The 20,948-nt window shown below is 49.5% G+C and overlaps 2 protein-coding genes across 3 annotated transcripts; one reads left to right on the top strand and one right to left on the bottom strand.

The window, feature by feature from the left end:
* Positions 1–4,299: 4,299 nt before the first annotated feature.
* On the top strand, positions 4,300–14,955 carry SOX10 (SRY-box transcription factor 10). Of its 2 annotated transcripts, XR_001921654.1 has the most exons (5): positions 4,300–4,448; positions 5,636–6,092; positions 11,809–12,074; positions 12,468–14,204; positions 14,247–14,955. XR_001921654.1 is itself a non-coding variant. In XM_008931548.2 (4 exons), exons 2-4 carry the CDS (start codon positions 5,683–5,685, stop codon positions 13,181–13,183), a joined length of 1,392 nt encoding a protein of 463 aa, XP_008929796.2. In that variant the 5' UTR covers positions 4,300–4,448; positions 5,636–5,682; the 3' UTR covers positions 13,184–14,955. The 2 variants fall into 2 exon arrangements, 1 of the variants encoding a protein (XP_008929796.2); XM_008931548.2 differs by having other exon boundaries at positions 12,468–14,955.
* Positions 14,956–18,123: 3,168 nt separating this feature from the next.
* POLR2F (RNA polymerase II subunit F) lies at positions 18,124–20,940 on the bottom strand (the record flags this gene model as incomplete). Its single annotated transcript, XM_029963548.1, has 3 exons — positions 18,124–18,307; positions 19,175–19,246; positions 20,813–20,940. Coding segments are annotated over 3 exons (291 nt in total), but the record flags the coding sequence as incomplete, so codon positions are not given.
* Positions 20,941–20,948: the final 8 nt, after the last annotated feature.

Below are 20,948 nucleotides of genomic sequence, written 5' to 3'. Positions count from 1 at the left end.
GGTTTCTGGGACCCTCTGCTTCTCCATTTCATGGAAAGGCCTTGAAAATAATCCACACACTGGGAACCTGGGAGAACGGTCATGACATCAAGATGGGAAAGGACTTTGGAGAGAAGGGCATGAGGAAATGGTGGAGACAGGGCTGGGCTTGGGTGCTCCAGCAAAGGGTACGACCTGGTCCTGATCTCTGTCATCAGTCATGTCCCGTGATGTCTCATGAGTGGGACCATCTGCAGATTCACAGATTTTCCAAGCATTATACTGACCTTTCCCTTTGCTCCTCCCTGCTCTTTCTCGGAGCATCACACTATGGCAATCATCAAATTAAAAGAGTAATGGTTTGAAATCTTTTAATTTTTCCACCAAGCCCTCCCCTCCAGCCATGTCAGGTAGGACCAGCAAGCTTCATATCGGCAAAGATGCAAATCCCACTAGGGAGGCAGGGTAGGTCAAGGGCTTGGCTTTGGTGTGGGAAACCTGGCTCCCCTCACTGGCACGATGTTGGTAAGGTCATTCCCCATCCTTCCCACAGCATCAGAGGGGGATACAGGCAGTGCAAATCCACACCAGCCTGGTGCAGTCAAGAAGACAGCAGGGGCAAGATGCCCTCCCACCCCCAAATGCCAAATCTTGCCCCCCCCACACCCCACCTGCCCCTCATTGCCTCACGTGCCCACCGCCACGGGAAGGGGATTTTGCAAAGAGGAGGTGGCGCCTGCTCATCCGTCCAAGTGGCCGTTCTCATCCTGACCACTGCTGCCGCCTCAGCTCCTCTTAGCCCGAGCTTCCTCTCCCGTCTTCGGGTCTGGAGCAAGCTGGACGCTCTTAAAAAGCTTTTTATGTGCGTGCGTGTGTGTGTGTGAGTGTGTGTTAATCACATGATTGTCATTCACCTGTATCCTGAACAAAGACGGTGCACTGTTTAGGGCCCAAACAAGAAAGCCAGCAAGGGAAGGAGGGGGGTTGTTGGGAAAACTGAAGGGGCTGTTGAGAGAGCGGGCGCGCGCGCGAACAAATCCTTATCAAACTCCCAATTCATGGGTCTCCCTTTCCCTCAGCACACTGTGGGTATTGTTTGGCTAGGGGGTGTGTGTATGTGTATTTTTTCGAATGTCTCTGTCGTCCCCTCCTCGCTCCCCAGCTCTGACGTTGTTTTACTGTATGGAAAGATTTCATGGAGAACCCCTCCCATTTTCCCAGGCAGTCCTGGGACAATACCGGTCCTGTGCCCCTGAGTTGGGCAGGGGACAAAAGCTGGCCCTGGCTCTCATGCTGGGGATCCTGCTGCTCCTCTACTGTGGACAGGCTCTCCCCTCTTACTCCTCTCTTGCTACAGAAGCAGAGGAATAGGTGTCATCTGGCAAAATCCCTCCCCAGAAACCTCAGTGGTCCCACCTGGGTGGTGGAGGTGTCCTACCAATGTGGTCCCCTCATTTAAACCCTACTGAGGAGGTGCTGCTGCAATGATGCACCTTGCTCTCCAAGCAGTCAGCCTGGAGCAGGGTGTCTTTCCTACTACCCTTGGGAGTGATGTGGACACAGAGGTACCTGATGGAACATCTCCATTTCCCACTTGCTTTTAACCATTTTCTTCCTCACATAGCTTTATGGTGGAGAAGTGGCATCCTTCCAGCTTTCCATATTGGGGACTGAGGCCCAAGGAAAGCAATTCACTGATGTGTCATGGGAAATTTGTGGCTTACCAAGGTGTCTGGCTTGTGAATCCCTTCTTTCACAAAGGACTGTCCCTTCTTATGGACCTGTAACTCCTCGTCCATAGAAATATAGGCTGAAAAGAAGGGATGGAAATCCGCTATCTGAGCATTCCTCCAGAGATCAGTTATTGGGAAAACTTGCATTTAGAAAGACCACTTCTGCAATGTCAGCTTCTGTGGTCGGCAGTAGCATTTAGAGGGTCCTCCAAAAAGCCCCCCAGGACTGACTCCCAGGAGGAGGAGAAAGAGACATGCCACCCTAGTGATTCCTGAAACAGGAATGGTCTCTTCTCCTTCCCCTCTGCCTGTCTTCTCACCTCAATCGAAGAGAAAGATCATACCTCTCCTTGCTACAGTAGAGTTATATTTTCCACAGCTCTCTCTCCTGCATCTGCCTCTTTGTAACACAAGAGAAGAGGCGATATATGAACAGAAGAGACTTGAAAAAGGATATACAAACACTCAGTGCTGTAGGAGGGATCTGGAAAAAGGGGGGAAAGGGCTGCAAAGAAAGAGAGTTCAGAAAGTGGAGGCTGGACCAAAGGAGACAAACCCTAAGAACTGGAGTAAGGCAGAATGAAGGAAAAAATCCCTTCCCTGTCATTTAAATATGAGCAGACACTGGGACATCAGATTGCAGGGACAGCGAGGCTGGTACATACTCCTTTGACCCTCTGCAGCTGAGGCACCCACAGCTCTTCCAAAAAGGCATGAATGGGACTTGGGTCCTGTCTGGCAGGTGGCAACAGTCCTTGACAGGGATGGTGAGCAGTGGGACAAACACTGATCCAGAGCCCTGGGGGTTACTGAAATCCCTTCTGGGTCTGATTCCTTTCTTATCCAGTTGGGAGTGGCAAATAAATCTGAAGGGAGGGCAAATAAACATGGTTTTCTGGCCATTTTCTGTGTCATTGTTCCTCCCCAGCCCGGGTTGGAGATTGGCTGCGGACAGGGGAACAAGCAGGGCAGCGTTTCTCAGCAGTGGCTACCTTCCTGAGGGGCAGGAGACCAACTCCCACTCCACTTCTCCCACACCTCCTATGCAGGGCCCCTGCAGATTGGGTGGGGGAAGATGCCATGAGCTCTGCAGTATCACTGACTCTGCATCCAGTGGGCCATGGACAACTGTGTACAAACTGACCTTGCCCCACTAGTTTTTGCTGGTTATCTGTCCACCAGAGAGAGGGTGATCTGCCAAATTGCTCCTGTCTGTGCTGCGAGACCTCTTCTTGTGACAACTACAACTGAGGTCTCTCTTGGTGAGAGAACTCATCCCATACTGCAAGACTTGAGGTTGACCAGCTGCTGATTTGGCCGAGGAAGCGGGGTCTCGATATTTTGCTAGGCTCTCCACTAAGTTTTCTTGTCATCACAAGGTTTCTAGAGTGAGTATCTGCTGTAGGAGTTGAAAATGTTCTTGAAATCCCTTCAAGCTGGTTCCCTGGATCACATCCTTTAATCTTGTTATATTTTATGACTTAGCACTGAAGTGTCTTCAGGTTGGGTCTCCAGCAAGCAGCTGAGGCCAGAGCTAGGTTCATCTCATTGATAACTCAGGAGGGCCTGCAAAGATCAACAGAATTTTCATGGGTGACTTCTCATGGTTGAAGGGTTGGTGTTGGTCTATACTAGCCCTGGTAACAAAGAAAAGTAAAGAAATCAACTACCAGAAGCACCTGGGAAGGAAAGCAAGCTAGAAAATGGAAGATGTAATGGACAACATTCTAGTACATTGAGTGCTAAGATCCTCTTCATGTCCCAGTGCACTAGCAGCAAGAATAAGGGTGAGTGTGAGAGAGTCCTCATCAGGAGACCTTCCTTTCTTTGTGAAAGACCCCACATTTGCCTTCAGAAGCAGCTCAGCATGTTGGAGGAGGCAGAGCCTGCTTGTCTTGGGAAGATGTCACAGAGATGAACATGTTGTGATGAGCCCATCCCTAGATTGCAAAAGTCTTAAGAAGGTTCAAATTGGTATCCACTGTCCAGCAGCATGGTATTTTCCCTAGACTTGATGTCCTCCACCCTCAGGACACACCCGATCTCCTGCATCCCCTTCCCCACCCTACAGATGCAGGTCTGAATGATGCTCTTTTAGCACGAAAGGGTCCTGGGCCAACTTGTTGCAGCACAGCAGGATCCTCATGAGACTCTGTGACAAGGACTGGGGACTCATTTAGCACATGGGGAGCACTAGATCTCTTGGGAGTAACCATGCTATCAGGGAAAAAGCGTGGGACTCCTGTCCTGGGGATGCACACCCACCTCCCCAAACCACCTAGATCCCTTCCAGCATCCCACCACCCCAGCTTCTCAGGGGTGAATCTTCCAGCACCATCTCTGGGGTGGTCATGCCACCGAGAGCAGCCCAATGCCAGCAGTTCAAGTGAAGAGGCTGGCACCACGGAAAGCAGGGAACGTGCTGGTGACTGAGGTGGGGTGGGGGGCTGCTTGCGTCCCCTCCCCGCTGCCCCTGACCGACTGTATTCTGGCTCTGAGGAGTGCTTGGCTCCACCTTCCGCCCTTCCCTCCCCCGGTGCTAAGCAGCAAAGCCAGCTAGAGACATCCAGCCGGGGTATTAGTAAAAACCAAGCCTCCCTCCAGGAATGGCACTCGCTTGAGAGCCTCCCTGTGCTGCACGCCCCGACGCCGCTGGGGCTGGGAGGGAGAACAGGGGGACTATTGGGATACAAATCACAGCCCTCGCAGGATTTGCCCGGCACATCGGCCAGCAATGTAAGTTTTCCTACCTGAGCTCGCTTGCACACGCGCACACGTTTGTTCGCGCTTTCCCCCCCTACTTTCTCTTACTTTTTTCATTTTCCCCAATGAAAGTCTGTGTTGCCCTCTGAAACTAGAGGGATAGCCGCCCTTGCTCTAGACTGGCTTTTTTCTTCAGTTAAGTCAGGGGCATGCTTTTCTAGCGCTTCTTTATTTTTTCTTTTTTATTTCTTTCTTCTTCTCTATTTTTTTTTTTTTAATTCCTGAATGGGAAGGATAGCAAGGCCTTTATTTTTAGAGTGTTTCTTTCTCCAGAGGGAAATTACTGCATGGCAGCAGGGACTTTTAGAGGTGACTACAGACAGAAGGAGAGAGGCGGAGTGTGTGGGGCAGGCAACCCAAAGCTTTGGCTTGTCTCAAAGTTAAATTTGGTTTTGTTTGTATCTGTATATTTATAGATATATGCATGATGTGAGTATGTATATGCGTATATACACATAGACAGGAGTGTGTGTGTGGATGAAGTGTAGATGTATTTTAAGTCTTTGGTTTATCAGCTGCAAGAGGAGGGTGAGGGATGAGGTGTTCCCACAGAAGCACTTTTCTATAGTTGAGATCAGGGTCTCTGAGTCTGGACCCAGGGCCTGGGCTGATTCCCTTCACAGTGGTACCACCCGCTCAGATTCCCTGGCAGCTGGAATATAGGTCCCTTCTGACTTATCAATACCGTGCTGGCGCTTCCCCTCTCATGCCTCCCCCTAGGAATTTCATTGTACATCTTTGAAAGAAAGGAGCACTTCCCCACACAAGTTTTGTGGCTGTCCCCCATATCCCACTCCCCTGTGGGGTGCTGTGCCCAGGCAGGATGGTCCATGTCTCTCTCCTTTCAGGTCCCCAACCTTCCTTATCCCTTTTGCTGTAGGCCCTTCTGCATATGTCAGTTCCACACAATTGCAGAGATAGGGAGCAATATGCCAATTAATCAGGGGCCCCGACCCATCCCCACCCCCATCGATCACGGGTTTTGTGGTGTGCATGGCAATTGCTTTGCTTGCGCTTTTAGTGAGCAGCCCCTGACTCGTGGTCAGCTCTTCAGAGACCTTGGAGTACCTTTCAGCTTTGGTGGTTGCTTCTCCTTTTCTCTTTTCCCCGCTCTTTCCTTTCTTTCCTTTGTTTTTTTTCTTCCTTCCTCCCCTCCCCAGTGAGAAGAAGGACAGCGAGAAGGAAGGGAGAAGGCTCGAGAGCAACAATGGCTGATGACCAAGACCTTTCAGAGGTGGAGATGAGCCCAGTGGGCTCTGAAGACCACCACTGTCTCTCGCCAGGACCCTCCATGGCGTCAGAAAACTCCCCACATCTCACTGGTTCTGGGAACGGGGAGATGGGGAAGGTCAAGAAGGAACAGCAAGATGCAGAGGCAGATGATGACAAGTTCCCAGTGTGCATCCGTGAGGCAGTCAGCCAGGTGCTGAGTGGCTATGACTGGACCCTGGTGCCCATGCCTGTCCGGGTCAATGGAAGTAACAAGAGCAAACCCCACGTCAAGCGGCCCATGAATGCCTTCATGGTCTGGGCACAGGCTGCTCGGAGGAAGCTGGCTGACCAGTACCCGCACCTCCACAACGCCGAGCTCAGTAAGACCTTGGGGAAGCTTTGGAGGTAAGAGCGAGCGGCGGAGTGGGATGTGTGAGGGTTGAGGTCCGGAGGTGTCCTGTGGAGGACTGTGCGGTCATGTGGAAGGATGGAGACTTAGCGGCATGGAATGCATTTCACTTGAGGGGACTTTCCTTCTCTATGGGGAACTTTCCTTCTCTATGGGGAGCATAGACGTTGACTGGAGCAAGAGTAGTGGTTGAACGTAGTGAAGGATTCCTCAGCAGAGCTCTCCTCTATCCTAGGTGGCAGACCTTTTCATGTGTTTCCCACTAAGTTTCCTTGTTGTTCCCAGCCAGGACAATTCTGGTCCTCCCCTGCCTGACTGCCTGGAGATCTCGTTTTCTTGGCTTACCCTCCCTGCTGGGCCAAGTTGTGCATAGCAGGAAATGGGCTGAGCTTAAGACTTAAGCCCTAAGTCACTGGTGTCTGCCTCAAGCCTGTTTGAACTCATGTCCCAGTGCCAGCAGGGTTTCGTTTCTGAGCAGTGCCACAAAGCAAGAGGGAAACCAAGTTACAGCTAAGGATGAAGGTCAGGGGAAGAGAGACAAGCAGTCAGAGCCCCACATCCATCCTTCCCAGGATGGTCCCAGTTTTTGCAGGTCATGCAGGTTCAGCAAGATGGGCAAGGAGAGACCTGGCTAGAAAGTGGGGTATGAGGCTTAGCAGAAAGGAAGAGACTTACAACAGTCCCAGACTTAGCAGGCTCTCTTGGAGTATGCTGACTCAAATGAGCCACATCTCTCTTTGCAAATGAGCTGAATCTCCCTTTGCACCCAGAGAAATGCCCTCCCTTCTTGCCAGCACACACACGCTTGTCCTTCTGGCCCCATCCGTTTGTGTGGCCATTTTCATTTTGTCTTAGTGCGGATCCTGGGTCCTTGATGTACCCTCTGCTCCTTCCTCCAGAAGACTGATGGGCTGCCCTGATTACAGCTGGCCTGTGAGTGTGCAGAGAGCTGTTGTGCCCAAGCCAAACGTGTGCGGCTGGCCGTGCCACTTCCATCCCATCTGACAGTGTCTGCCTATAACCCCACCAAATGGTTACGAATACTTACTGACACAAGTGCCCAGCACAGTCCACTGCCTTGCACCAACCAACGCAAACCAAGGCTCATTCTCTCTCCCGCCCTGAAAGCATTTCATAGAGGAAGCCTTCAGTCTTGGGTGGGCCAGGAGACATTCTTCCAAGCAGAAGCAAAACATACTCCGTATAGCAGCTGATAGTGAGGTCTTTTAATTTTGGCTTCAAACCTCCTTGCTTGCAAGAGACCAACCCCTTGGGCATTAGATTGTGCCTCTGCTATGTTAGCCCATTTACTGTAACTCCTCATTGCTTAATGTAACCCCAGAAAAGAGATTTCTTTGGGAAGTCAAAGGCAGGCTGTTGATTGCAGGTGTCTAATCTGATGCAATTTCCTGCTTTGACCCTCTCTGCCTTCCCTTCCCTTTATCATGGCACTCACTCCCACCTGGGGCTCTGCTGCCAGCCTCTGGACTGTGAAGCTGTGCTGGAAGGAGTGAGTGTGTGTGTGCGTGCGTGTGTGTGTGTGTGTTTGTGTGTGTAGAATCCAGCTTTTTTGTTCCAAAAATGTTGATTTCAAGGTATCATTCCTCTACTGCAAAATATTGCCAGATTTTAGAGAAATGGTCTCCTTCCAGACACTGCATTTTCCTTGAAAATATAGCAGAGCAGCACTACTCCACAGGTATTGCATTCAGAGTGCAGGGAGACATAGCCACCAAATGTCCGTGCACCCAACTGCCTCCCTGCTCCAAGGGCATGGCTCCCGCTGCTGGCCGCATGGGACTCAGAACAGTAGGACACTGCTGCTGGACAATGGTCAAGGTCCCGGTGTTTCTTAGGGCACTGTACAGCCAGGAGAAGTTTGTGGGGTCAGGCCTGGTGTTCTTGTGTGCTGCTGAGTTTGCCACTTGGGTGCTTTGCTGAATGTCTCCCCTCTGAGTGTCCTTAGTGCAGGCTGAGGTTCTCTAAGCTGTGCCAGAGCAGAGTAAGCTGGGTTGTGGGTACAGGCAGTGTCTGACCTTGGTAGGACCTCATGTGTGTGTCTTTCTGTGAGGCTGAAAAGCCACAAAACTCCAGGGAAGGTAGCCCAAAGGCTATAAGGGTAGTAGCCTGGAGACTTGCCTTCCAGCCATGGTATGGTTGGGTCTTCTTCCACTGAGGTTCCCGCTGCCATAATCTACACTGTTCCCACTGCCATTATTACACTGTTCCCACTGCCATTATCTACACTGTCCCACATGTATAGCTCCCACACATCAGTACAACTGCAAGCAGCCAAGATTTTTTCCGGATGGCTTGGTCTCAAACTTTTGACAAGGGTCAAAACTTTTGACAGGGCCCTGCAAAGGGCCCTGGCTCACTCCTACAGGGTGGCCACCCAAACCCTACAGCCATGGCTTGTAGCTCTGGAAAATGTGGGTTACTACTATTTCCATGCGGGCTGCTCTGACCTTATACAGATAAAGGGCATGTAAGGCAGAAAGGCAAATGCAGCTGAGCACAGAGACTGCCTGCAGACCACTGTTAAACTGAGCGTGTCCCCAGCAATCGTCACTGAGAGGGGCTGGGAAATCTTGAGAGGCAGCTAGCAGATGGAGCGGTAACCCCAGTGCCATCCCATGTGCCCCTCTGCAAAATGGGATGCAATGGCCTGGACTTTTTTTTTAAGCCCAGAATATGCTCCATCTCAGTGCCACCACCATGTCCCCTATAGGCCCCAGTCCTCATTTGAAAGGATATGCCCTGATGGCCACACTACGCACCTGACCCCAAATGTGGTGCTAGGGGGCATTCACCTTCCCAAGTCTGTACCCACTTAGGGTGTTTCATGGGTGCAGACACCAAGTGGGAGGTACTAAAACTGAAGGGAATGTTTCTGTGCTTCATGGTCAGGAAATCTCTCCTAGGATGCTTTCCTTCCCCAGTGTGGGACAGGGAGCAGATCTCAAATGGAGGCTGGCTGCTGAAAATGTCAGCATGACTATTAGCCAAAATGCCAGCCAGCACCACCTCTGGGGTGGAAAACAAGAGAGACAATGGAAGAAGGGGAGGAAGACTTAATAGGGAGGAGCAAGGGTCCCCAATGAGGGTATCTTTGCATGAGGGTAGCAGCACCCAGGGAGTTGGTTCACGTGCACAAAATCTAGGGCCGTGGACCCGTAGGAGAGAGCCTGCCTGGCTGCCTTCTGCTCCCAGCCAGCCCTTGCCTTGCATCAGCCCCAGTGCCCAACCCCATCACCGCACTGACTCATTGCCAGCTGAGTCCCAGCACAGGGTCAGGCCTCTGGCTGAGCCAAGGTGCCTGGCACGCAGGGCAGTGCAATGCCAGGCAGCAGAAGGGGAGGCTGCAAGAGGTGGGCAGAAAGATTTTAGGCCTTCTTTCTCTTCCCAGAGTGTGGCGCTGGATGCTTGCCCCTCTCCCCTCAGCTCGGGGGTGAGCATTCAGTGTCGGGCTCGGATAAGCCCCATGAAGGGCTTTGCTCTGTGATCCATAACTTCTCTTCCCGTGCGAGATTCCTTTGCATTATGGCCTGGGGACCATGAGGGCAGGAGGGGGAGGGCAGGAAGCAAGTGAAATCCAAATCCCCCCAAATCTCCTGGCCTTTGCCTGCTCGCACCAGTTTCACTTTGCTAAAGCCGATTTGAGTTCTGATCCCGACAGGAGGGAGGAGGGAGCAGGCAGCCTTAGAGACCAGAAGACAAAACTGCAGGGAGTGGACTTACCTCTGTCCTGCTGGTGGCACTGCCCGTGAGCTGCTGTCAAGGGGAGAGGAGATGAGGCACTTGAACATAGCTCACAGGGCAGGGATCTGACTCCTGCATAGCCTCCAACAGCTCTGGTTCACACCATACCCAAGATGGATTTCAGAGGTTGAGCTTTGCAGGTTTTGCTTCTATTCTCCATATCCCAAATTCTGCAAGGATCAAAGTTTTGCCAAGGCAAGGTCACTCCCAGTCCACGATGCCTACAAGGGCTGGCCCTTGGAGGGCCGTCTGGAGCAGCACAGGCTGAGGGATTAGAGCCCTCCAGGACGTGTGAGTGTGGTATACGGTGGCAGGAGGGAGACAGGAAAGCTGGTGTTGGATTCATGGTGGCTCAATTGCTTTAATCTCCGGGATTAAGGCAGTGGAGGAATGTGGTGTGTGGCCGCGACCTGCTTAGGCTGCCCGGAGTGAACCCAGGTCAGCACTATGATGGGCTCCAGCCTGTGCCATACACCTTCTGGCTGCCAGATGAGGGGATGCACAAGGAGCAGGAGGAAAGTGGGTGCTTAGGAACCAACCCATTACTTGCTGGTCCCCTCTTTGATCCCCCACCAGATTTACCCGTGTTTTCCTTGAGCCATGCCTCCTCTTCATCTTCAGTTTTTTGGGCCAGTTCAGGCCTCTATATCTTCCTCAGAGCCTACAGCTTAACAGAATTGGTCACATTTTAGTGCAAAGGGCTACAGGGGTGCCAAGGTGCTGCCAAAGTCCCATCCCATGTAGTTATTTTGCTGGGGACATAACAAATGAAATTTTTTTTTGCTATTTGTGAGCGCTGCTATTCCTTAACAGCTGTGGAGAATTCCCAGTCATGGGAAGACTGGTCACTTCTGAGAGCACTGGTTTTTGGCTGGACATAGAATGACCTTAAGTCACAAGAATATTTGAGGAGGAAAACCACAAAATGAAATTGAAGTGCTTCTGGCTGAAACGCTGCTGAAGCCTTGAGCTATGAGTTTGATCTCATCTTCAAATGCTCTGAGCCATCCTTCCTGTGCACTTCACCATTTCCTTGGAGAGCCTATGTTAAACTAGAGCAGCTCATGATCTGGCAGGAATACAGAGAAGGAGCTTACATTTCTGCAGTGCCTTTCATCCAGAGACCAAAGCCCATCTATTTCTACAAGGAACATAGAAGCTAAATTTTTTACAACTGCTTGGCCAAGTTCAAGAAAGGCTGGCCCTTTGTGCTTCAGCCTTTTGCATTATCCATGTCTGAGGTGAGCGGGAGCTACAGCAATAGCAGAATACACTGTTTCTGCCCCTTCCAAAATTTCTTTGAGTCCCTTCTAGGATATTGCAACATGATTAAAGGCCTAGCAAGCTCCAGACAACAACATGGATACTGTGGAGCCAACACCAGTTGCTGCCATTTTTGCTCAGTAGAGTCTCAAACTTGGAGTAGAGCCTACGGAAGAGTGGGAGGTTAACCTGGAACAAACAGAGTCTGGGGAAGAGCAAGAGTCATGGGGAAGGCAACACTACAGGTAGTGATGGTGTACCACTCTACCTTTGTCCAAAGGATGATCCCAACTGCCCTTAATTTGCACAAGGTTTTTGAAAGCAGCTCGTCCAACCTTATTTTACACAGCTATGAAAGGCTGCTCTTTGCCCTTTGGCAATATAAGAGAGGGTGTTGAACTTACTGAGGTGAGAAGCATCACACAGGTGGGGAAGGGGGACCCAACACTGGCACCAACCAGTGTCAGAGCCTAATGAATAATAATGAGTAGGAGGAAAACATTACTGTCTCCACTGAAACACTCCAAGCTTTTCCTGTTGTTCTGGGAAGTACCCTCAGTGGGGCAGCACCCTGGCATTTGGATTTACACACTGTGTCCCATAGTGCTGTGTATAGGTGGTTTTTTTTCTGACATATCTGCCCCACTCCTTCCCCTCTTCTCCTCTTTACCACCTTGGTCTCTGCAGGCTGCTGAATGAAAGCGACAAGCGGCCCTTTATCGAAGAGGCAGAGCGGCTGAGGATGCAGCACAAGAAGGACCATCCTGATTACAAGTACCAGCCCCGTCGGCGGAAAAACGGCAAGGCCACACAGGGTGAGGGTGAAGGCCAGGTGGAGGGGGACGCTGGCGGGGCTGCTGCCATCCAGGCCCACTACAAGAACGCCCACCTGGATCACAGGCATCCCGGTGAAGGGTCGCCCATGTCTGACGGTCATCCAGAACACTCCTCAGGTGAGTCCCAGGTCTCTGTGAATCTACTGATCTCTTAGCTACAGTCAACTCAGAGGCTCAAAAAAGACAAGTCATCATGGTGAAAGCCTTGGCAAGGGGGTTCACACCTTGCACAGAGTTTGACCCAACAAGCTCTGCTGGTGTCAGCAGTTCTGGGATGTGCCTGAGTTTTGTAGGCACTTGCATTCTTCTGGTCTCGTTGCACCCTCCCTTTTTTCCACAAGATGACATAAAAAGGTTTGGTTTAGGCTATTTCTTTCTCCCTCCACTGAAATCTCCAACCAGACAGCTGTTGGCATACTGGGAAGAACAGAGTTATGTATAGAGCCAGACATAAAGCAGTAACTCACCTCTTCTCTCTCTTTCCTCCTCAAAATCTTCTTCACATTGCAGGTCAGAGCCACGGGCCCCCCACACCGCCTACCACTCCTAAGACCGAGCTGCAGGCAGGCAAAGCCGACTCCAAACGGGAAGGGCGTTCCCTTGGGGAAGGGGGAAAGCCACACATTGACTTTGGCAATGTGGACATTGGGGAGATCAGCCATGAAGTGATGTCCAACATGGAGACCTTTGATGTCAATGAATTCGACCAATACCTGCCGCCCAACGGACACGCCGGCCACCCAGGCCATGTCGGGGGCTATGCGGCAGCGGCGGCTGCTGGCTACGGCCTTGGGAGCGCCCTGGCTGCAGCCAGTGGACACTCTGCCTGGATCTCCAAGCAGCATGGAGTCTCCTTGTCCACTGCCACCTCATCAGTGGTGGATTCCAAGGCCCAGGTGAAAACAGAGGGGTCCACCCCTGGAGGTCATTACACTGACCAGCCCTCCACCTCCCAGATAGCTTACACATCCCTGAGTCTGCCCCACTACGGTTCGGCCTTTCCCTCCATCTCCAGGCCACAGTTTGACTACCCGGACCACCAGCCCTCGGGACCCTACTACAGCCATTCCACTCAAGCCTCTGGCCTTTACTCTGCCTTCTCCTATATGGGACCTTCTCAACGTCCCCTTTACACTGCCATCTCTGACCCTGCACCCTCTGTGCCACAGTCCCATAGCCCCACACATTGGGAACAGCCCGTGTACACGACTCTCTCCAGACCATAGGGAATGGGAAACGGTGACCGAAGCAGCGATGGAAAGGCTCCGAAGAATCAGCATAGGCAGAAGAGCCTCTGAACTCCAAGGTCACTCAGTGCCCATCCAGTCACCAGAATGCACTGAGTATACCGAAGTGCCTTTCTTGACCCCAGCTATCATTGGCACACTCGCCTTGAGGAAGGTTTATCATCCTTTTGCCCTTTACCACTTTCATGCAGGCCACACGACTGGCTTGCCACACCTTATTTGCCTTCTAGATGAGGAGGATTCTAGACATGGAGTGACTGGTCTGTGGTGGGTTTTGTGTGCACCATGGACTGTACAATGAGAGAGACTGTCCTTTCCTTCCCCTCCCCAGATTGCTCCAGGGAGTTAGCAAGTGTTTCCAACAGGCTACAATGGCAAGCACTTTGTCACCTACCGAAAGTGAAGGGTGGTTGCTCAGCCTTGGTGGATGTGTAAGAGGAGCAGTAGGGAGGATGGCATGGACGGCTTCCTTGCAATCAGCATCGTGCAGCAGTCCTGCCTAAGATTCACACGTGCATGAATCTTGAACCACTTGGAAGACCAACCTACACCTGCTTCCCTGCTGATTTCCACAGCTGCACCCTAGCTTTTCTCCCCACCTCCTCTCTCCATCCTGTCTCTGTTTAATCTTACACTTTTTCCAGCATGGGGATTTTAAGCCTTGCCTGAACAGTGTATGGGACTTGGGAACAGCGTTGTCAGTCTTAGTGTAACTCATATTACAGCCTGTGTGCACATGTGTGTTCATGAATGGAGGTGGAGGAAAGGTGGGGAAGGACCAGTGAATCACTACGGTGTTGTGGGTGAATCCTCTTTTCTTAAAATTACTCTGTATCATTCATTTATGTCGGGCATTTCTGGCCTCTCAGTCTTTTCTAATCTCTTCAGAATCCCAAACAACCTCTAAGCAAACTTGGTCCTTGCTCTTCCATGTTTGACTGTGCCTTCCTGAAATGAAGAGGCACCAAGAAAGCTACTATGCACTTGTCAACACCCTGAGGTGATTCCAGTGCTCTTTGAACCCCCACTCCAACACCCAGAGGTGATTCCAGTACTCTTTGAACCCCACTCCAAACCCAGGCTGATGGGATCTGTGTCCCCACTCATTTGTTCATCATGTCTCCCAGTCAAGTCAGTCAACACCTCTCTCCCATCTACACTGAGGATGGAAAGATACTCCTGTGGCTTTAAGCAAGGTAGATACAGACCCAATCTTGGATGGGTGTAAAGAAGCCTATTTAGGTGCAAAGGAATCTATTTTCCCCTTTGGGTTTCAAAGTCAAAGCAACCAGCTCTCCCAGTCAGACTAATCTTTTTCAGTCCAACACCTGAGGACAGTCTGCTTGCTTCTCCTTTGTCACCTTCAGGACTGGGGTGGTTTGTCATGCCAGGGAGTGAACTGGCACAAAACTCACTGCAGGAAAAGATGACTCCTGCCAATTGATCACAGAGACATTTGTGGGACTGTCCAGTGCATATTCCAGTCTAGAAAGAGACTTTAACCAAACGTGGACTGTGATGGGCGCTGCTGTATCCCTCTGCTGATATGACTGTCAGATGCCTCTCCTGCCTCCCTTAGCTACAGATGACTTATCCTTGTGGTGTCTGAAAAGATCACGTAGAATGTTTGCTCCTTGTACGCATGTAACTTCTTCCAGCCCTGTCCCCTTATTTATGCAAGTAGCACCTTCCTCCCTCACCTCCCTTTCCTCAGTCTCTATGCTGTCCTAGCACCATTAACTCTGCATTAAACATATGGAATAATAAACTTAAAAGTTTCATTTTCACATGTCTGGGTTTTTTTGACGTCTTCTCTTCAAGTTTGTTTTTCCCCCCAGTAAATGTATGATGGGTCACATCACCACCATAAGGATCCTGTGCACAGCCTTCCTCTACCTTTCAGGAAAAGGACACAGGCAGAACTCTGGCTGACCAGACTCTTTCATGGAGGTGAAGCTCATCTTCTGCTCACACCCCAGCTCCAATCACTGATTCCGTAAGAAGTGCACTAACACTGATTTCTGTTCTTCAGCTGAAATTCAGCACACGCAATAAGGAGCACTATTTTGCATGTGCTTCACCCAAAAATTTCTTAGTGTAATTGTTAATGCTCCCTAGGATAGAAGTGTGGGATTTCTCATCTTGGTTCCTCATCACCAGGTAGCAGGTAACATACCTTCAAAAAAAACTTCCCCACATACACAAACTTTTGTATTTTGGAAGCAACCTTTAGTTTCTCTGTAGAAACTCAACCCCTCAGCCTCTTGCCTTCCACAAGCAAAAACGTAAATACAACAAACACTCACACACACAGAGTATATTCCAGATTAGATGTATACACCTTCTTACTTGTTGAAGACATTCTGGGTATAGTCAGATCTGAGAGGGTATCTGAAGTTTCCAGAAAGAAAATGTGTAGCAGGTATCACTGTGCTTCAGAACATCTCTTGAGGCTAACAGCAGGAAGGTAGGAGCCCAATTAACAGACTCCACAACAATTACAGGCTGATTCCAAAGGGTTTCAATGCTGATGCACGTGAGCAAATACAGTGAGTTTGTGTTCACTAAACACTTTATGGGCAAGTAGAGTGAGCAGAACATCTGGGAACACATTCAAAACTTTTTAAAAAGCACAGCACTATTTGGATGAAGTTCTGTATGGGGTCAAGAGCATCCATAGTAGAATGGCTTAATGGATCTAATAACAGTGATGCCAGCTAAAGAGTTCTATGCAAAATAGGACTGACCATTTATGGAGAGGAGAAATCTCTACCCCAAATGACAGGCTTTAGGAAGAGCCCAGGAAGGAACTACTGCACTGCTGATGAGGTTAGGAGTGTGTGTGGGGAAGAAGGGAAGCCATGATGGAGTTAGGGGTATGAGAGCTGATCACAGGGATGTGTGAGAGAAGTGACACAGCATGGATGAACAGAAGAGTGGAAAAGAAAGTTCGTAACTACACCTAAGTACCCTTCTCCAGCTCCTCATAAAGCAAATTAAGAAAGCAAGTAGGCTCTGCCTCGACCATTCTCCAGTGGAAAGAAATGCTTCCTCTCATGTAGGAGGATGCTCACAACTAAGACAGGACTGAGAATGCCACTGGTAACAGAGGGGTTAATCACTCGTCTTGCAGCCTAGCAGGAGCTGGCCCGGCATCCTTCCCTATCCCTTTAATCGTATCTGATACAGATGCAAGGCTGGGGAGGGGAGGCGGGTAGGGAACAAAGAAGCCATTTAAAAAAAAAATCAAAAAAAAGGACAAGAAAACGACCCCGCGCTCCATGGCAGACGCCAAAATGATTGCACAAAGGCACCATTTCAGGGCTGAAATTTCACCGCACCAACGTGATTAAAGGATTCCATGGAGGGTGGGGGGAGAGGGCTGAAGGCAACAGTGCTGCAAATTAACCTTTTCTTGGTAAGGATGGCCTGGACTAGGAAGCATTTGTGTTCCTCACAGTCAATCCCCTTCCCACACCTGCAAGCACCTCCACATCCCCTTTGACCTGTCAGTTTTGGCCAGGACCCATTCAATTCTTGCATTATTGCCTTGAAAACCAGCCCCTCCTGTGCACATCAACAGAAGATGCTCAGACTGGTGCTTTTACAGGGAGCAGTAAAAGAATGACATTCATGGTTGGTTATATGAGCAGAGTTCCCAGGCAGGTGGGTATAAACTCCCTTTGGGACATGGATGCTCATGTGCAGGCACTGACCACATATGCAGCATGGAGAATGAACACTTTATATATACAAGCACAAGCTTTAACACGGATTAGTTGGAAATACTCTTTCTAGGCCAGTGTAAAAAAAAAATTAATATAAGGCAGAAACCATAGGTGAGGTGCACCTTCCCCCTTCTTCTCTTTAGAAATAAAACCTGAAAATTCTGAGAGCACTTTTTAGTAAGAAAATTAAGAAAGACTTCATGTGTTCTGCCCAAGAGCTCAGATCTTCCTCACGTAGAACAAGAATCTTGATGCACACAGAACAAGAAATGAAAAGTAGGTAGCTGTTGGCTGGAAGCCCTTGCAGATTGTAAGGCATCCACCCAAATCTTGACTTGAGCTTGTTACCTCCCTGCACATCAGAGGTAAGAGTGCAGGTACCTAAAGGGGCCAAATGACTGATCTTTCATCACACTACAGATTAAAGGAACTTCAGGATTTGACTAGTTGTGCCACTGTAAGAACCACCAGGGTATGTACAAGTGAGATGGCTGGAGAGCACCCACCCCTCCAGACCATCAGTTCCACCGCGTGTCAGAGAACGGCTGCACAAGGAGCGAGCGAAACAACCACCTACAACTGCGAAGCTGGTGGGGCTGCAAGTGGCGACTGCGCTTCCGGCTGGGGCAGTGCCACTGAAAGGGGATCCCCACTTCTGATAAGCAGTGGGAGCAGAGAAACAATAGGTGATTTGATGAGAGTGCTCTACGATACTCCTGAGAAGCCCCACAGTCAGCACTGGCCAAAGAGGAAATTGGGAGTTTCCACAGCAACCTGCTCAGGGCACAAAGGCCCAACTGTCTAGGGAGAAGCAATGGAGGTGTCTCAGCACTCTCATTTTAAGAAGGAACAGCGGTGGAAGGCTGGAGTCTTTCTGAAGTCAGTGTACCTGCAAGATCATTTCTGTACAGCAGGAGTTTAATTGTATATCAGTCCTATAACCAGGGAGGAGCAGTGCTGGAGGAGGAGGAAGTAGTTCCTGCAGACTTTAGCCTAGCTAAAAGATAAGGGGGAAAAAAAGCTGCAAAAAAAGCATTGCACTTGGGTCCCTAATTTTACTAATACAGCCCATGACACAGAGAGAAAGAATAATAGCCAAGCTGTTACACAGAAAGTCATCTCTGGGGCATGTAGGACTGAGATGAAAGAGGAAGTGGGAGGGGAAAAAACCCAAACACATTTAACTTAAAATGAGGAGATTTAAAATTTATTTACATAAATACTAAACAAAATTAGAAACATTCCTGAAAAAGAAAAAAAAAACAACTGGTGGCTGGAGTCTGATCAGTCTGTGATAATTAACTCATCCACACCCCAGTCTTCATAGCTCCCATCTGGCAGGTAACGACGGATGATTATGGGGATTTTGCGTGCTCTGCAGGGAAGACACAGAGGTGAACAGAAATATCAGAGCCTTCACTTTAGCAGGCAATGGGAACTCACATGCTTGGTGGCTTCAATAAGTTCATCATACTTAACTGAGGGCTGTGTAGCACCAGTGATTTGATATGATATAGCGAAGTCCCAACAACCTTTTGTCTTTTGTAGGTGCAAAGCACTGAGCGCCCTTAGGCTACAAACACCAAAGACCCACAGGTCAGACCTCTGTTGCTAGTGCAGGAATTGAGCCCTGTGATCTGAACCCACTATGAGACAACATCAAGCATCAAACACTGATACAGGGGGAGAAGCAAACTGTGGGACAGCAGGGAGCTCTGCTGTGGAAAGGTGGGCCTGCAAATGGTCATCCAAAAGCTGCCTCTGCTACAGTCAGAAAGGATTTATTTACCTTTCTGTAAGCAGGGGCCAAGCACAATAAGCCAAGCACGCAAGGGTGCAGGAAACACACATTCTCACCAGACTGACCCTTATTTTAATTTTTGCCAGGACTTCATTTGAACACAGGTCTGTTCAGATGGCTGCTTTGAAACAATTCCATTTGGGGAATTAAACTGAGTCTGGAAAGATGAGGACCTTGAGTTTGCATCACAGAAATAAAGAACACTGGGACTGTGAAGTAGAAGAGGTCCAGAGCACTCCTAATCATCAGTATTTGCACAAGCAACTAGGATGGAAGAGAGCAGCTGTGGAGAAGCTTCAGTGTGAAAAAAGGGGAAGGCAACTATAGAGCTTACTGAAGGAAGACAAATTCGTCTTGGAATAAACTGCTAAATGCTGGGATGAGGAGAGGATTGCTGGCTTTATGGGAATCAATACACTCACCACCAAATCTGTGACTTACTTGAGTTCTTTCATGGCAATCAGCAAGGGGTCCGTCTCTCCTTCCAGCTCAACCATCACAGGGGCACACATCCTGAGAAGAACATCAACAACCACTTAAATAAACACACAGAAGAAAAAAAGGGACAGCTCAACATCCGTCTGCCTCTGTCACCTGTACAATGGCCAATAAAGGAGAAGGGTGAGACCGGCAAAACTGATTTGCTCTGTTATGCACTTCAAGAAGAAAATTCTCCCAGCTGGCTACAGAAAGAACTTTTACTTGAGTGTTCTTCTTGTCCCATCCCTCAGCCTCTGCTGACCAGCTCATGCTCAAGGACTGGTCAAACCCACACTCATCTCCCTCTGCTGTGCTTAAACATGAGGAAAAGAGCAGATCTACAATTAATCCAATGGAAAGGGTGGAACTGCTGTATATTGAGCATGCCTCCTGCAACTCCAGCACATCTCTTTGTTCTGACTTGCTCACAGCTTCCAGGCTTTTATCAGGGGAAGAGAGGGGCTGGATTTACAACATACTTTACCTCTAGGAAGCAAAAAATGATGCATTTTGCAATGGATTGTGATGACACCCATCTACTGGGCAGTGGCAGCAGAGAAACCTCACGTTATATGTGGGTGAGGCCACGGGGGCTGCTCGCCTGGGTTCAGCACCAAAGGCAGAAGATGCAGGTGAAGCAGAACCAGGTGGCAGAGTGCTGTGGATTAAACGCCTGGCATGGGTCCATCTCATCTCCCCCCATCTTTCTGGCCTTCTGCCAATTGAAAGAAGTGCACAAAACAGGTTCACAGAGCAGAGGTTGTGCAGAGAACAGCTTGGAAAAGTTGTAAGGAAAGATCTGATCACCACCTGCGAGCTTCTAAACAATACAGAACAGAGGCTTCATTTCAAGGGTGGATATAACCAAGATGAAACTCAAAAACTTGTCACTGCCTAACAATCTAATTCAAAACGCAGTTTTTCCAAAAGCACAAAATTTTTTGATATTTATTATTATAATAAATCTAAATAGGAAAACTGATTAAGTTGAGAGCAGCAAGCCTTGACAGCACTTAAAATAGGTAGGTTCTAAATGTTATTACCTATTATGAGTGAAGCCTTACTATTGCACATTAAAAACTTACAAGTGCAAACATTATTGCACTTTAAAAAACTTACAGCTCGCCACAACAGAACTGCATTTAAAGTCAATTTCAGGTTGGTTTCTCCTGTCCCAATTCCTACAGCCCTGTGGTATCAACTGAACACATTTTGGAGCATCCTGCTCTTCAGGCTTTTACATAACAGTTATGAGCTTTCCAGTCCACATTGGCTCTCTTAGGAAAGACAGAAACCAGAATCGGCATGTCCCATTCTGTACTAATTTTTGCCTGTGACCTAGAAAAATTCACTGAGGCTAATAAATGCTCCCCTTCTCTAGGCACAAGTAGCACAGTCTCAGCCAAAGAGAGACACAGAGACTTCAGGTGCAACTAAGAGCTCCACGGTTCCGGGCATCAGTGTTGACCAAGAGGATGACATGCAAGCTCAGCAGCCATGCAAAGGATCCGGGAGTTTTTAAGGGAAGAGGAAAGCACGTTTCAGTGCAAAGGGAGGCGCAGCTGTGGCGGCGGTGGGGACACAGCGGGCAGTACTCACGCTATCTGGAGAGCACGGGTGCCCAGGACTCTGGCTCGCTCGTACTTGGTCATGTAGGGTGTTGTAATCCGCTTCTGGTTCGCCTGCTGTCGCTCTCCCGAGGGCAGAATTTCCACGTTCTCCTGTCCTTCCTGGT

Source organism: Manacus vitellinus, unplaced genomic scaffold, assembly GCF_001715985.3.
Source record: "Manacus vitellinus isolate BGI_N305 unplaced genomic scaffold, ASM171598v3 scaffold_5_pilon, whole genome shotgun sequence".
NCBI lineage: Eukaryota > Metazoa > Chordata > Aves > Passeriformes > Pipridae > Manacus > Manacus vitellinus.
This window is presented reverse-complemented; position numbering and strand designations above follow the sequence as displayed.